This window comes from Lepidochelys olivacea, assembly GCF_965140295.1.
Source record: "Lepidochelys olivacea isolate rLepOli2 genome assembly, chromosome: 6".
NCBI lineage: Eukaryota > Metazoa > Chordata > Testudines > Cheloniidae > Lepidochelys > Lepidochelys olivacea.
Window position 1 is genome coordinate 38,222,101 of NC_140416.1, and position 16,977 is coordinate 38,239,077.

Here is a 16,977-nt window from a genome sequence, read left to right on the forward strand (position 1 = left end):
TCTTTTGACCGTATCATTTTATCTCTTAAACTGCCATAGGTGATCTGCAAAAAGTTTAGTATTGGAGACTTGTATATTGGTGATGCATTGAAAAAATGACTGGGTCTGATTTTCTACTACTCAAAGTAGGTGGAAAATGTGACTAAATCGGAAAGGTAGCATTTTACTCACTTTCAAAATGTCTACAATGACATAGAGAATTAGGCCTATTTGGTATGACAATAAATTGTCAGCAGAATGTGTAATAATAAAAACTTATAATAGACAGCATCTGTACAAGACCTTCTAAAGCTTTTTTTATAATATAGGTACCAGAAATATGTCACATTACATAGTTTTGAAAAATATTGTAATCTGACATCACATTTATAGCTGATACACCAGGCTGACCTCTAAGTGCTAGAATCTGAACTTTTTTTAGGCTCCCTCTCCCCCCCCCCTTTTTTTTTTAATTATGTATTTAAGAATACTGGAATCCACTTATACACATTACCAACAACAGTGCCACCTTTAGGAAAGGAAAATGAGAAAACTTCTATTGGATGAGTTAAATGCAGAGACTGCTGTTGACATTTTTTGAACTTTTAAAGGATAGTTTTGACATTCTAAGAGCATTTTGGTTTGATGCATTTAAATGATAGTGAAAGAAAGAGAGAGAGAGAGAAAAAAAGAAAGAAAGCTTAATTTCTGGTAGTGTCTGCACTCTTGATTTATATTGTAACCTAAAATGCCTGGCAAACTTATTTTCTGGTATCTCAATATTATTGCTTTTTGAGGTTCACAGAGTTTTGATTAATCTCTGATGCTGGACTGCTTACCTTAGTTTGGCAGAACCTTATCTTACTGCTGTTGCTGTTCTCTGATTTTTCCAGGTAGTACTGTTTTGTGGGGTACATTGCTCCTGGAAAGACAATAATTTCACATAAAATGAGTCTTCTAAGAATACTATGTAGTCTAGGAGAGCTCAACAGGGAAAACTGCATAACTAATGACAGGTTTCAGAGTAGCAGCCATCTTAGTCTGTATTCGCAAAAAGAAAAGGAGTACTTGTGGCACCTTAGAGACTAACAAATTTATTTGAGCATAAGCTTTCGTGAGCTACAGCTCACTTCATAGGATGCGTTCATGCTCACAAAAGCTTATGCTCAAATAAAGTTGTTAGTCTCTAAGGTGCCACAAGTCCTCCTTTTCTTTTTGCATAACTAAGTTATTCAGAAGTGAGCTCCATACCTATCCCAACTGTTCCTGGGGAGGAATGCAGAACTTCATTCAGAGTGATGGAAGGGTGGGAAAGAAAGGCACAAACCCTTCCTTAGCTTCCTCCCTGACACTTCCCAAGCCTATTTTTCAGTTGGGGAGAGCTTTATAGTCTCCTCAAAAGACTAGCATGGGTGTGGTCTCCCCCAGAGAGCGCTGCCGCTGCTGGAGAGGACTGGTGAATCCTTCTCACACAATAGTAGGCTTACAGGGAGAGTAGGTCATGGGTTTACCTAGTTCAGAAAACTATCAGACAAGCATCTGAACATTAGAGCCTTTGCCTGAATCAAAATTTTGAACCAGTGGAGGTTTCTTCAGTGCTAAAAATGTGTTCAGTCATTTATTAGGTAAAAAAGGAAGACAGCTCTTTTAAAATGCGGTCTGAAAAAAGCAGTTTCTTCCTCAGTCAAGATTACTTGCAGTAGCCTGCCAGAGAAGTCAGCACAAGTTGGGTATGAAATATTCAAGAAAATTAAAACTTTTACAGGGGTTAGCCTGCTATAAGTTTGTATTGTAGTTATTTTCAGTTAGAATAAATGTTAATCAAATAAGAGATCTGAACAATCTTAGATAGATAGTAGACTAAACATCTATGTACTGCATCATCATACATCTATTGCTGTATTTTAACATATATCTATATAATCACACACACTACATATATGCAATACACTCCACTCAACTTCATTTACTATAATGATGTGTGACAAATTTGGACAAGAGAGGGCTGTAAACAGATTGACACTTTAAAAATGAGAACAGATATTGTTAGATTCAGTTATGAATACAATACAAAACATCTTCCAACATTTTGATTTTAAATCTTTTTAATATCTTAACTTTTAAATGAGAATATAACTACTATAATAATTTTATATGTATTATTTTTGGTGCTTGAATTTTGTGCTTTAAAAGGTATGAGTTTAAGGCTGTTTTTTAACTTGGTTGTCTTTAACATTAACATCTTTTTAAGTACTACCGTGATATAAGTATTCACAAGAACAGGTAAAAAATTGTAAGTATGTAATTATAGTGATTCATTTATTCAAAGGTAAACTGGTACATGCTATGTTAAGTTAGGTAGCTTTTACTAATTGTTATAGAGCTACTGAAGCTGGTGATCATGTTTCACTTTAAATCGATATAAGTAATCAGGGATGGTTAGATGATACACAAAGTGTAGTGAGGCTTTTGTAACAATTAAAAATGGTGAGCCTTGTAGGAAGGTTGGTAAAGACACATTATCTTCCATGTTATCAGAAGATACTGTAACACGATTACTCTCTTGCAGGCCATTATAAGTTGTCACTTTTGGTTGCTGTTGGCTTTTATTTACAGTGGTCCCAAGTGCTACTTGTTTGCAAAGTCACAAGTCATGTGATAGTGACTAGCAAAATGTGTCGCCATTGCACAGGAATGGACTGAGAAGCTAACTGAAGGCTTGTGTAGCTCTTTTTCTTTGCCTTGAGGCCTAATTCAATACAATAGAATTTTTAAAAAATAATGTGTTATAGTATTGAATACCTAACAAGCACTTCTTTGAGTTCAGGGTAGTTGGAATTACTTGATATTGTGATGGTATCAGCAATTACTGACATGAGAGGAGGGTTGAATATTTCAGTCCCAGACTATTTTTACTTTTATATAGCAAGTTATTTAAATACATTAATTTTGTACATTGACCTGTTATACCCTCTGCTGTTTTTTTTAAAAAAAGTGCAGGGTGGTGGAAGTCGAAAGAGGCATAAAGTGTATTGGAAAACTACCAAAATGTCCCCTGCAAATGGACCCTATTCAGAATCAGTAAGCGTATGATGAGTGAAGTGGTTTTGAATATCGCCTTTAGATTCCATGCTGTTACAAGGCCAGCCCCGAACATGGCAACTCTTATTTCTACACACAGTACCTCTTCACTCTCAATTTAACCCAAAAATCTGATGAACCCATTACTCCATACTTGATTTCATGGAACAAGGAGTAGATATAGTTACAAATGATCAATCACAAGCCGTGAACCAAAGCAGCAAGGCATTAACAATTCACACCATTTCGGTCCACTTGCTCAAGCAGAAGATGTGCCAGCATATTTAATGCACAGCTACTTCATTCAGTTTAAGAAAAGACGTGACTCGTGCTGCATTTTAGAAACTAAAGGTACTTCATAGTTTTCATGCCTACTAACTATTGAGTTTCAGAATGGAATGCACCCATATCTAAACAATTAACATAACCAGTTGTGCAGTAACAGTCCCAGAGAGACAAGTTCATAAATTATATTTTACTCAGTTTAAAATAAAGAATAACCTACAAACTGTTTTCCCCTAATAAAGCCAAGTTCTATCAGATTGTTTTGTACAAATCAACATCTTGTTCAGCAGTATGGTAACAGTGTAGACCCCACAGGCATATGCCGTCAATTTAATGGGATCACTGAAAAAGCAAAGCAGCTGTGAAAGATTGCTTTAAGTACAGCAATCGTGTGCTTGTCATTCTGTTCAATGGTGGAAAAATCCAAATTCGGATAGGCATCAGTATTTAAGAAAATGACTGCTAAAACATCTCTCATAAGTACCTTAGGGACAATAAGATTTGACACATAGCATGTAAACAAAAATACACAGCAGCTGTTAGATTAGTTTTGTTTGAGTAAAAATACAGTGACATAATTTAAACAACATAGCAAACTGTGTGCTCTCCATCATTCAGTCTCCCTCTGCAGACCATGCTTTTGGATAGTGTATGCCAGTTGCTTTGGGACTCAGAGCTGTATAACTGTTACTAAAAATAGGGGGGAAATGCAGTCAAGCACATGTGTGCATTAGCACCAACTCAACTCAAACTGCGCACACACACACACACACACACACACTCTGCAAAATATACTGTTCAGCTCCTTTGAGAAAGTCTTTGTTGGTATCTAAGGAGCTTCATGGTGAATTTTTTCTCTCCATATGTCAGTCATATTGAAAGCTTTTTGTCTAACAGTTTTAAAAAAAAATCTGATGATGAGATAATTCTTATTGTTCTGCTACCGTTACTTGTGGCAAAATTAAAAAATGATTGCAGTATTATACGATATACCCTAAAATAATATGTCCTGGAATACAGTACAGAATTAGGTCGATGTAAGGCAGCTAACCCTGTAAGTGTCTACAATAAAATGCAACTCCCACCATTGTAACTCGCCCACTATACCACCTTAATAGCTCCACCTCCACAAGAGGCGTGGTGCTTACGTCGATGTAGTTAGGTCGACGCAGCGTCAGTGTAGACACTGCGTTACTTACATTGACTGTTGCTGCCTTTCAGAGGTCATCCCACAATGCCCCACACTGACAGATAAATTGGTGCCAGTTCTCCTGGTGAAGACACGCACTACCGACACAAGGAGTGCAGTGTGGACATGCAAAAGCAGTTTAATTACTACAGTGACTGTAAGTTGACGTAACTTATGTTGACTCAACATTGTAGTATAGACTTGCCCTATCAGAAAAATCTGGCAATAATACTGAGATATCTACACTAATTGAGAACTCCTGGAGTTCTCAGTTCTTCAATTAGGGGGGAAAAAGTCCATTACCAGATGTCTGTTTCCCCATTCTCTGGCAAAACTGCTGTCTATTGTGTGTTGGTATCCTATTTTTTCCAGATTTCATCTTGTTCCATTACTCTATTTCATCATCATTTGCACTACCACCTCTTGCAGCATGTTTAAAAAAATACACCAAGAACAGAGAAATAAGCCGCTTTTGCCTCATATTAGTCACACTGGAAGGCTTTCACGTTACATTCCATGCGTTATGTTATTACCTTTATTGACTTTAAGTCCCTGGGTTTTAGAGGTAATATATTTTTAGTCTGTTTTCTTAGAATCAGTGCAAAAGTACTATCTTCTTCAAGAAGTTCACCTTCTGTCCAGATATGTCAAACCCATGAAAAAAATGCAGACATTGGGCTTGTTTTTGGCTTAATTGGCTTGTGAGTTGCTTCTTGGCTAGTTTTTGGCTTTTATCTTGTTGCTTGTTGCAGCTTGTTGCTTTTTTTAATCAGCTCCCGGCAAGCAAGGGCAAGAGGGGCAAGCAGGGGTAAGGGGGAGGAGAGAGTCAGGGGTGCACATAGAGGGTTGGGGTTCTTAGGGATTGGCTTGTTTTGGCCTTGTTTTGAAATGGGATTAGCTTGATTTTTGGCTTATTGTGAAAGTTGGGGTGCTTGTTTACTGCGTGAAAGTTGGCAACTGTGCTTCTGTCATATGATATAACTCAACCCACCAGGTCAGTAAGGGACAGATTTTACTTCTAATATTTCTTAACACTTAAAAAAGTATTTAACCTAGTGACCTTAGTGAAGGAGCAAAACAATTTCTTCTTCTGTTCACTTTCTCCCTCCCCATGGCTGAAGATCTGGGGAGTAATATTGCCACATAGGTGAGGTACAGCAGCGGTGGAATGATTAGGAAAGAAAGTACATAGATATGTGCTAATGCTTTCTTCTTAAAGTTCTGCATATAGCATGATTGGAAAAGTTGAAAGAGAGATGAAAGGGGAAAGGGATTTCATCAGTCCCTTTAAAAATCCTTTTCAACCTCCACACTGCATTTTTTACATAAATTATCTTCCTTCCCGTAAGCACTAATTTCCTTCTTGGTTCATTTCATTTTCTAAACACGATATTCCATTTGTCTCATTTTATCATTCACTCTCAAGCATTCAAAATATCTCACAGAGTGGCTCTAAATCTATGACACTTGTTCATCATGCCCACGTGTATCTGTACCTCCAAATTAGCTGATTCATATTGTTTCCCGGGGCTGGCCTTTGTCTTCCTTTACCAAGGTGAACACACAGTCATTGAGTTTCATGATCCATAAAGAAAGATCGTACTTAAAGGTTAACCTTTGAACTGGGATTATTAGTGTTCTCTTGATTTTAATAAGTGCCCTGCTTCCAGTAGAGAGAATTCAGAATATTGAAGCAGGGCACTTATTAAAATCAAGAGAACAGATTAGATTGAATAGATTATACAGCACTTCAGAAAAGGTTCTAAAATCTCTGGTAAATTTGCTTGAGTGCTCTGTTTGCTTCATTTTGCAGCCTGTGGTCTGCACAGAGCTCTTAATTCCATAGAAATGTATGAAAGTTCAATATTAATTTCTACTGCTCTTCAGGAGGTCAGTGGTTCAGACCTTCTTCTTCACTGTATTTTACATAATGCACCGAGGAGGATAGAAATCCTTAGAACTGTATCAAGAAGAAATAGTTTTCAGTGTGTGGCCACTCATCAAAGAATGTCTTATGGCCCTGTGTCTGGGTGACTCAGACAACCAATTATAACAATGTCAGTTACCAGAACTGAGATCAACACAAATGACCGCACGGCACTTTAAGTGGGGGGAATGTTGTCTGGGCTTGCCAAAGGAAGGTATCAGTGCTTTATGGCGGTTGGGGTGGCATGGGAAGGAGGTGAGAAACTGCTTCAAAAAAAGTGGGTGGTGGTCAGTTTTGTGGTGCTGACTCGCCCACAGGGGATATAAGGTGCAGAAGGCTTTAAAGGTGCAAGCCTTACGTGTGGGAAGACTTTTCTCCATGCAGCAGGCAAGGCAGCACCCACCCTCCCTCCCCTAGAGGTGTGAATATCAGGTTTGGTTAGGACCTGCTGTGGGCACTGCGTTAGTCGCTCCTTTTTACGGGGGCTGGGAAGCAATTTTCCGCTCACCACCATATTGGCTTCGGTGGAGTGAGTTTTTTTCGCCTTTCCCACAGTGGGTGTCAGGGTGGACCTTTTCTGGTGAGGAGAAAAGATGGTTAGGCTATATGTTGCAACTTATTTTGTAAGTGTGAGGCAGATGTCTAGTGCAGGTACTCCATAGGGAAGGCATCCAGTGACCAGATTGATGGCCTGATAAAGGACTTAAAAGGAGGTGCTGGTTAAAGGAACGGACCGGCGTGTGTGTGTTGGGGACTCCTATAATTGCAGTAATATGGCAAGGAGCCAATCCCCCTTTCTTATAGCCCACCTTAACCCTCTTACAAGGTGGGGGGGAATGGATGGTAAGTTCCAAGCCATGGGTTGGCTTGGGGACCTGGATGGAAAATGGGGGGCTGGTAGAAGCCCCACGTAGTTATTTGGATAAACTTGGAGTTGCATGCACTGTACACTTTTATCTGCTGGGTAGTCCCAGACATCAAATAATAAAATTTCAGCCTGATTAAATCCATATCAAGTGTCTCCTGTCCTCTTTTTGTATAGCTAGGCAATGTATGTTATGTCACACCATTTTTGAAAGGATCTTTGACCAGTGATGAATTTTTCAGCTATAGAGCTAAGAATTCCTGATAGAACCTTCATAAACCAGAAGCTCAATAGCACCAAAACTGATGAACCTAAAGAATTTAAAAAAAAAAAAAAGGAGTACTTGTGGCACCTTAGAGACTAACCAATTTATTTGAGCATAAGCTTTCGTGAGCTACAGCTCACTTCATTGGAGCTGTAGCTCACAAAAGCTTATGCTCAAATAAATTGGTTAGTCTCTAAGGTGCCACAAGTACTCCTTTTCTTTTTGCGAATACAGACTAACACGGCTGTTACTCTGAAACCTAAAGAATTTTTATTTATTTGTTTGTTTTGATGTCGGTACAATCTTCTCCTGGCATATTCATATAACACTTAATTGTTCCAAATTTCTTCCCCGCTTCCCATATAAACTATTTTGCACAGAGATTTCTTTTTGTACTTTTATGGTTGCTCTTTTGTGCCTCTGGAACAGAGGGGTGGGCAGACTTTTTGGCCTGAGGGTTACATTGGGGTATGGAAATTGTATGGCAGGCCATGAATGCTCACAAAATTGGGGATACGGGTACAGGAGGGGGTGAGGGCCCCGGCTGGGGTGTGTGGCCAGACATGAGGAGTTCAGGGTGCAGGAGGGGGCTCCGGGTTGGGGTACAGTGGGGTGAGGGCTCTGGGATGGGGAAACAGACATCTGGTAATGGACTTTTTTGGGGGTGCAGGAGTGGGCTCCAGGCTGGGACTGAGGGGTTCGGAGGGCAGGAGGAGGATTAGGGCTGGGAATACAGGGGAGGGGTGTGAGGGTTCCTCCTGGGGGAGTGGGCTCTGGGGTGGGGCCAGGGATGAGGAATTTGGGGTACAGGAGGATGCTCTGGGTTGGGACCAATGGGTTTGGAGGGCGGACGGGGAATGAGAGCTGGGGCAGGCTATTGGGGCATAGGATGGGGGTAAGGGCTCTGGCTGGGGGTAAGGGCTCTGGGTTGGGGCTGGGGAAGAGGGGCTTGGGATACAAGAGGGGGCTGTAGGCTGGGAATGAGGGATTTGGAGGGCGGGAGGGGGATCAGGGCTGGCAGGGGATTGGGGCACAGGACGGGGCTGAGGAGTGCAGGCTCAAGGCGGCGCTTACTGCAAGCAGCTCCCAGAAGCATGTCCCCGCTCCAGCTCCAAGGTGCGGCCAGGTGGCTTTGCGCACTGTTCTGTTTGCAGACGCCACCCCTGCAGCTCTCATTGGCTGGGAACCATGGCCAAAGGGAGCTGAGGGGGCAGCGCCTGCAGGTGGGGTGGCATCTACAGCTGCCTGGCCACGCCTCCGTGTACTACATAGGAGCCAGAGGGGGGTCGAGCTGGAAGGGGGTCATGCCCGCTGCTTCCTGGGAGCTGCATGGAGTTGGGCAAGCCCCCAACCCCACTCCCCGGCTGGAGCGCTGTATCAGGGCACTCCCAACCCTGCTCCTCAGCGGGAGTGGAGGGCTGGATAAAATGGTCTGACGGGCCAGATGTGGCCTGGGGGCCGTTATTTGCCCACCCCTGCTCTGGAATATTTTCTTTTATTTCAGTAGAGAAATAAATAAAGTTATTACTTTTAAAACATGGAAAAATACACACTTGTATAAGGCTGAAAATCTAGAGAGAAAATAGTTAAAAAGTCAATCTTGACCAGTTTGTAGTGTTGTTATAGCCATGTTGGTCCCAGGATATTAGAGAGAGAAGATGGATGAGGTAATATCTTGTACTGGATCAACTTCTGTTGGTGAAAGAGACAAGCTTTCGAGGTACACAGACCTGAAGAAGAGCTCCATGTTGCTGAAAAGCTTGTCTCTTTTGCCAACAGAATCTTGGCAAGGAATATCTGGTCACAGATGTTTATGAAAATGAGTAATACAATTAGTACAGTATGTACTGTGTTTTTTATTTTGATATGAAATTATTGGGCCAGATCCTCAACTTGAGTAAATTGCTGTATCTCCATTGAAGCCAATAGAGCTTTGATAGTTTACGTGCTGATGATCTACCCTGTTTTGTTTTAGTATGCCCCTAATTTTCCAATTCTGTTGCACTACAGATTTTACATTGATGATATACTATTTCATTGTAGAAGTTGTCCAGGGGGGAGTGGACATTCTTGACGCATTGGAAAAGAACAGTGGAGGATTTTTGTTTTCAGGAAGGTGAAGAAGGTGTTTTCAGAATTTGGTATCCAAGAGTCAGGTGTTACCTTGGTACTGGGGGCTTCCTCATTCCAGCAATTCTTGATAGCTGCCAGCTACCCTACTACTGTCCCCTCAGTATCTACTACTACCTTCAATAGTGATGCATAAGCACATTAGTGCTATATTTCTGTTAAAGTTGTCAGCAGTGAAATAGTTAATATTTATAATGTTGTAATTAGCCTTCAGAGTTAACATCTAGTTTCAGTACACGAGGCATTTCACACACTTCTCTTACAGTTTGTCTGTTTGCGGACTCAGAAAAACAACATGGCATCAGTTTACATTCAGTTCAGATTTGGAATTTTTTTCTTTGTAACCACAGGACTGAAAGCATTGTGTGAAATTCTGGTCCTTTGAAGTCAATTTCAGAATTTCAGTGGGGCCAAGATTTAATCCTTAATGTTTATAAATGAAAGCTTAGATTTTACCACACAATTCTGTGACAAATTCCACAGCAGCAGGAAAACACTTGTTTTATAAACTAAAAATTTAAATCTGCAGATATGTTATTACTTTTCAAAAATGCAATTTACTATAAACATGCTGCTGTTTCAAGTACTCTTTTCGGCCATGTAGTAGCACCTCCTCCCCTTGGTCTATTATGCCACACTGCAACTGTGGCTCTACCTCTGTTTCCTTCTTATTTCCAACAACACTCCTACCTTCCCTCAGGGAGGCCCTGTAAAGTGTCAGTCTCTAATCCAAACAACATAAAATAATTTTCCACTCCTCCTGGGCTACTCTTCTGCCCCACTCACTCATAGAGTGCTCACCCTCCAGACTTTCTCCCTACAGGCCTGGTTCCTGCCAGAGCTGCTGATCCTCAGGGCTTCTTCCCTGGTGCCCTTCCCCTAGTCTTATTCCAAGTCTATCTCCAAGCCATTTCCTGGGGAGGGGTGGGGCGGGGGTGTTGGCCTTTTCCTGGAGTAGCCACATGAGCCGCCTCCTCTCATGCTGCCCTTTCCCTTCCAGACCAATCACATGAGACAGCCTCCCTTCTGTAGCTCCCCTCCCCAACTGAGTTCTTCCAGCCCTTTATTGAAATCACCCAACTCTTCCCCTATTGAGTCTGATAACTGAATTGAGCCACCTGGGTCCCAGCAAATCAGTATTAGCTGGTGCGGTGACTGATCTGTCATAGGCGAGGATAAGCCCAGCTATTTTTAACAGCCGGCCAGCCAGCCAGCCTGTCACAGGCTATATCTCTTTTTATCAAACAGGGTCATATGACCCTGTTTTTTCAGAAATTCTGGGAAATTCTTGATTCTCTGGGAACATCTAATTTTTTATTTTTAGTTTTATTGAATTTTCACATTGGCTTTACATATTTATTTAAATTATTTGTATTACCTCTGAGGTGTCTGGCAGCTAAATGTCAAGGAAATATATCCTACATTTTATACCATATATAGAATAATTTTAAAATTTTTAAATACATTAATCCATAAGGTCTGAATTCAGGAAAGCACTTAATGTACATGTTCCACTTTAAGCATGTGCTTAGGCACTGTCCTAAGTAAGAATGCTGTTCTGCATTTGGACCCAAATATGTTGCTTTTATCAGTCACCCCTTTGATGAAATGCCTGACATAAAATCATATTATTATTATTTTATTTATTATTATTGCTTGTGGTGCCACTCAGAATGTTCTAGGAACTGTACAAACACAAAATAAGACATGAGCCCTACCTCAAAGTACTTACACTCTAAAAAACCAAAAAAGACAAAACTGATAGAGAGATTGAGGACAGGGGAAATGGGAACAACAAACAAGTGAAGTAGTGAATGACCACATCCTGATAAAGCAAATGTGTTTATATATAAATCATCATCTCCATGTGAGAAGGGCCAGCTTCTGTCAGTGTCTTGGCTTAAGTAAGTATCTGCCAGCCACCATAAGTCAAGTATGTGTGTGTATAATTATAACAGTATTATCCTTTAAGATGATCACTAGTTTTAAATACAAGGACTGTGGACATAGGCTCTTCCCCACAGCATCAAGTTCAACTCTCTTGGGTGAAATCTTGCCCCATTTAGGTCAAAGGGAATATTGCCATTGATTTCAATAGAGTCAGGATGCTCTTTTTAATGCCTTTATGGTCCTGCAGATTTTTTCCCGTCTCTACTTTGCCTCATTTATCTTATAACATTGTCTCCCATTCTCTTGTCTTTGTCATTGATGCCAGTTTACACACGCACAATGTGTGTATTATTTTTTAAATTAATAACTTTACATTTAAATATTAGATTTACCCTACGAGCCTGATGTTATAGGTCCTGGTTAAGCAAGGTGCTTAAGTATGTGCTTAACTTTAAGCCCATGAGTAGTCCCACTGATTTAAATGAAACTACTCATGCATTTTAATTTATGCATGTGCTAATCTACCTTGCTGAATGGGGGCCATAGTTTCTTGTAGACATGATAGCAGAACTGGAACTTCAGGAGAGGTTTCATTAAGGAGATTGTAGTGGCCTTGCAGACCAGCTTGGGGCATTATGAGGCATGGAAGTAGTAGGTCCAGAGATATTTGTTGAAGAAGCAGTCAAACAGTATTTTGAGGCTTGTGGTGTTGGAGAATGGAGAATTGCATGAATAGAGGATGCCTAAGATTAGTGACCGGATGATAAGACAATACTGTGATACTGTTTTAAGTCATATGACTTTGTCTCAGCCATGTGGCTTGTTTGGCAGTCTAAGAGTATCATAAAAATATATGTTTTCTTTTAAAAAAAAAAAAAAAAGTAACATACTCTGTAAAAAAAAAAAATAAACAAAATTCTATGGCGTTCTATTTTTGCCCACACGATGTGCTGAGTACACTTAAAAATACATTTATTTTAGCAAAAGTAAATATCTAATCTACCATCTGCTCATCTAATTATTGTTCTCTGCATCTAGTGTTAACTTAAGTCTGTGTGTTGTGTCCCTACATTTACTTTAAAGTGACCAACTATGTGGGAACTGTCTTCTGATAGTTTCTTTACTAAAGGCTCAGTTCAGCCAAAAATGATCACCAAAGAGGCTCTGCACGGTTTTGCAGTTAAGTTGAACAGCTTTTGAGTCCAATTGTGAGTCAATTTACAGAATGTCATACTAGCCTCCTGGTCTGCATAAAATATGTGAAGTATCCAGTGATATGTACTCATTGTCTTTGTTGACTACGCATGCAGCCCTTCCTTAGTATTCAACTGCCTGTGAGGTTACTACAGACATATAAATATGTCACATATATATGCACAATGTGGTCTTGAAATGACCACATACTAACTAGAGCTAAAACTAAGTATTTCCTTTTATTTGCATGTGTTCACAAGTGTGCTTTATATTTGTATTTATTTATTTGTCAATTTTCTTCCACAACCTAGAAAGAGCAGAAATGTCTTTTATATTTTATATCCCTAAATAGTCAAGTGCCATGTTAGTTTACTATATATTTAAGAAAGGTCTCTGTTGTTTACACAGTTCAGTAAAATCCAAAATATCTGTCAAATGCATGTGTCTAAATAAAGCCTGCAGCCAAAATGTGCTTGCCTTGTTTGTCACATATATTGGCATAAGGTCTCTGAAAATAGAATGCATTAAACCTTTTAGAATGGTTTTGCATTCCAAAAATAGCAAGAAAAATCTTGTAGAGTTATTGCCATGAGTCCATTTGTATATATCTTTTCATTTGATTTTTCCCCTCATTTTTTAAACAGCCACACTGAGCAGTTTTTTGTTTTGTTTTGTTTTTTTGTTTAAAGTTGGTTGCTTAAGCAGTGGCAATGAAAAGGTTATTGTAAAATTGCTTATGAGCGTGTTGATTATATTTTATGAATAACATGAGGTATAATATGTTAGGTATATATAAGCTCCTCAACAGGGAACTATATATAGAAACAACATGGATCTTACAATTTTATCAGGACAATGCAAGTAGATTTCAGCAAGGTTGGTTCCAACTCATCTGTGATAAATGAGAAGATAAGGCAATCAGTGCACACCATGACACTCTGTACAGCTAGTTAGGCACACTTCAGAACTATTCAGGTGTGCTCACAAAGCTTGTGAGTCTTACATGGGGGGGTGTCTCAATATAAATACATCCTTCATGGTGGCCACTAGTAATGCAGGAGTTGCTTTTCCAAGACTTAACCCAGGTCAGATATAAATAATAGATGTTAAGAGTTAGTTCTGATGTTGGGGCTGCATTTCAGGCTGTGTATTTTCAGTTGGGTCAAAAGAATGTATTTTCCCTTTTTTTCTTGTATAGTTCCTCTGCTTGACAAATGCCTGCAAAATTCCATCACACCTTTGCGTGGACCTGTTTGGGTCTCTAAGGGAGAAGGTTTCAGCCCCTCAGGAGCAAAGATGTATATCCATGGAGTTCTTTTGGCCTTACACCAACGATTAAAGTCTGCAAAAAACTATTGCAAACAGGTGAGTTTGTCCCACTCTTTAAAAGTCTGCTTCTTTTTTTGTTTTGTTTTCATTTTAAAATGTACTAGTTGTGTAAAGGCAATGATTGGCATTGTGTCATAAAGAAGTGTGACAAGTATTGCATGAGCTCCAGTACCCGTTAGGGAAATGCTTCTCCTATAATCTCAAAGCCAACAATAATGGAGCTAATTGTATCTGTCTTTCGGTGTGGGATGTCATATGTCTCCTCTTTTCTTGCTGCACACTGTGCATAGCTGAGACATTCCTTATGTGGAAATCCTATAAAGGCAGTCATTTTGCATAGGAAAATTAAAAGCTTGTTCTGCACATTGAATATTAAAAATTGTCTCGTATTTTTTCACACAAGGCTAATCAAAATAAAGGCCATAGTTGAAATATTTTTGAGTAAAAAATAGCTAAACATAACTGGAGTTACATTCTCAAAAATAAAATGAACTTGCTATCTTTAGGATAGACAATAGGCTTTTATTGACAATTCATGCACAGTTAAATAAATATATCAGAAATACATTTTTATTTGCATAAGTAACAGCAGATTATAGGATGTATTACTTGATTTGTTATAGTTTGACTACGAGACCTAGTTAGTACATGTTTGCTTTATCTGCATATTTATATACTTGTTATATACTATATGCAGATATATTTATGACTTTTTAGTCTAAAGGTATTGTATTTTAATTAACTTGAATAAAAAATAGAATTTCTAGGCTTGTTAAGAATAACTAAGTCTGACATCTTTTGATTTATAAATATGAAAGTAATCAAATTTTTAAAAGTTAGTTGAATGATTTATGAAAATAGCAAGTATGCAGATTTGCCAGGAAAAGTAATAATTATACATTAAACCGCCATCTAGGAAACTCGGATTCAAAAGTGATCAGAGGCCCCAGAGTTAAGAATGAATGCATCAACCAGATTATGCTATCAGTCTGTGTGGGAAGGGGGAGGGGAGGTGGAAATGGGGTGTCAGTCTCACTGTTTATACAGCACCTCCTGCTGTCAGATCCATAAGGAGAAATGAGCATTGACTTTGGAAGAGACTGTTCCTATGTTGAGCTAATGGTGGTCAACAACAAGAAATCAAGAAAATAGAAACAGGCAGAAAGGCTAAACATCGGCTTGTTTCATGACTCATTTTAGCAGCATAGTAAAAAAAAAATACAATGATCATGTTTAAATTTTCTATTGATGTTTCTCACGTATAAGACAATGCTGGCTCTCATGAATGGTACAGAAAAGCAAAATATTACATGTAGTACAGTGTCCTAACTGATAAGAAAATAATTACTGAATCTTTTTCAAAAATACACATGAAAATCTATCAAATATGATTCATTAAAATATTTAACAGTTATGTTAATCTGCAAAATAAATTAACACTCCACAAATGGTCAGCATTTTGGGGGGGGGACTGAATCACAAAGTGGCCTATAATAAAAACGATGTGAAAGACTTTTGTCGGTTGCTTTTTGTGCTCCTATAAAGAAAATATAATAAATTTCCAGTAATTTAACTTAGATTAATCGTTTCTCTGGTGTTGCCCAAAAGTATGGGTTTGAAAAGGGAGTTTAAATAGCAGAAAAATAACACTTTTATTAAAGTTTGAAACCACCTTTGAAAACAAATTCACCTAGATTCAGAAAGAACATTTGGACATGTGTTCATATTATCAAATGCCTGGGGGAGATATATATATAAGATTCATATAATATAAGGTTACAATTAGGAGTATAAATATGCCAGTTGTTAGTTCACAAAAATTCTGTAATAGCAGAAGATTATTTTTATAGGCATTTTAAAATAGTGTTTTAAGTATTAAAAGTAAAACAAGAAAGTTAAGTATTTTGGAAATATTACAATAATGTTAAGAAACATTAAGTTAATGTAAGACTTTCAAAAGTAAATAGTTTGTGGTATCTGGTATTATAGCAGCATAAACAAAAATAAAAAAGATAGCAGAAATGCATTTTTATTTTTTTCCCTTCAATTTTACCAATCATTTTCAAGGTGAAATTTTATTAGCATTGAACATAGTTGAAATCATATGCAGAGTACTGTGAGTATTAAAGAATACAGCATATTATTTTGAAATATCAGTTTGTTTGTGGCTACGTTTACATATGTTGTCCATAATTTATAAATAAGTTAAAAATTTAAAAAGATGTAGATTATAATATAAATAAGCAAGGTTAAAATACATAGTAATATAAAGCTAGGAAATTGAGTCATGTATCCCTTCAATTTTAGCTGCTTTACTTCACCCTACCTCATTGTCAAGGAATGACATTTGAAAACTATCAACTCTTCTAAAAAAGGAATGCAGGGGGCACAGCCCTCACTTCTTCATCCTGTTGTGTCTAGGCAGACTAGCAGTACAACTCTATGATGTGAAACATGTTCAGTTTTCAAATCACTGTATATCTAGACATTACTTGACAATCTTAACTGAATTTTCTATTTATCTCTGTTATTTTGAGATTTGTGTTATATTTGTGTTTTATGCTATCTTTTATTTAAATAAATAAAGAACGAATGAAGAAAAATTATGGAAAACCCCTTTGATCTGGTAATACTCTGCTGGGACAACCTGCTTTGTTGAAATAATGAGATTAAATAGCTCTCGGAAGTATTAGTAGCTCAATAGCAATATAATTCTGAGCCACTTTTACTAAAACTTAAGTAGTTTTAAATTTCAATTTCAATCAACGTGTATTGTTATGCACCTACTGGATTACAAATAGTACACATTGGTTGACCCAAAAGGCTGCACAGTGGACTGCCTA

General features: G+C 38.4%; 1 protein-coding gene across 1 annotated transcript in view; it reads left to right on the plus strand.

The window, feature by feature from the left end:
• DCDC1 (doublecortin domain containing 1) overlaps positions 1–16,977 on the plus strand; it is a 418,510-nt gene that overhangs the window by 97,381 nt on the left and 304,152 nt on the right. The window contains exon 9 of the mRNA XM_084631193.1: positions 14,004–14,170. Coding sequence (XP_084487319.1) covers positions 14,004–14,170 — 167 coding nt within the window. The remainder of the gene's footprint in view (positions 1–14,003; positions 14,171–16,977) is intronic.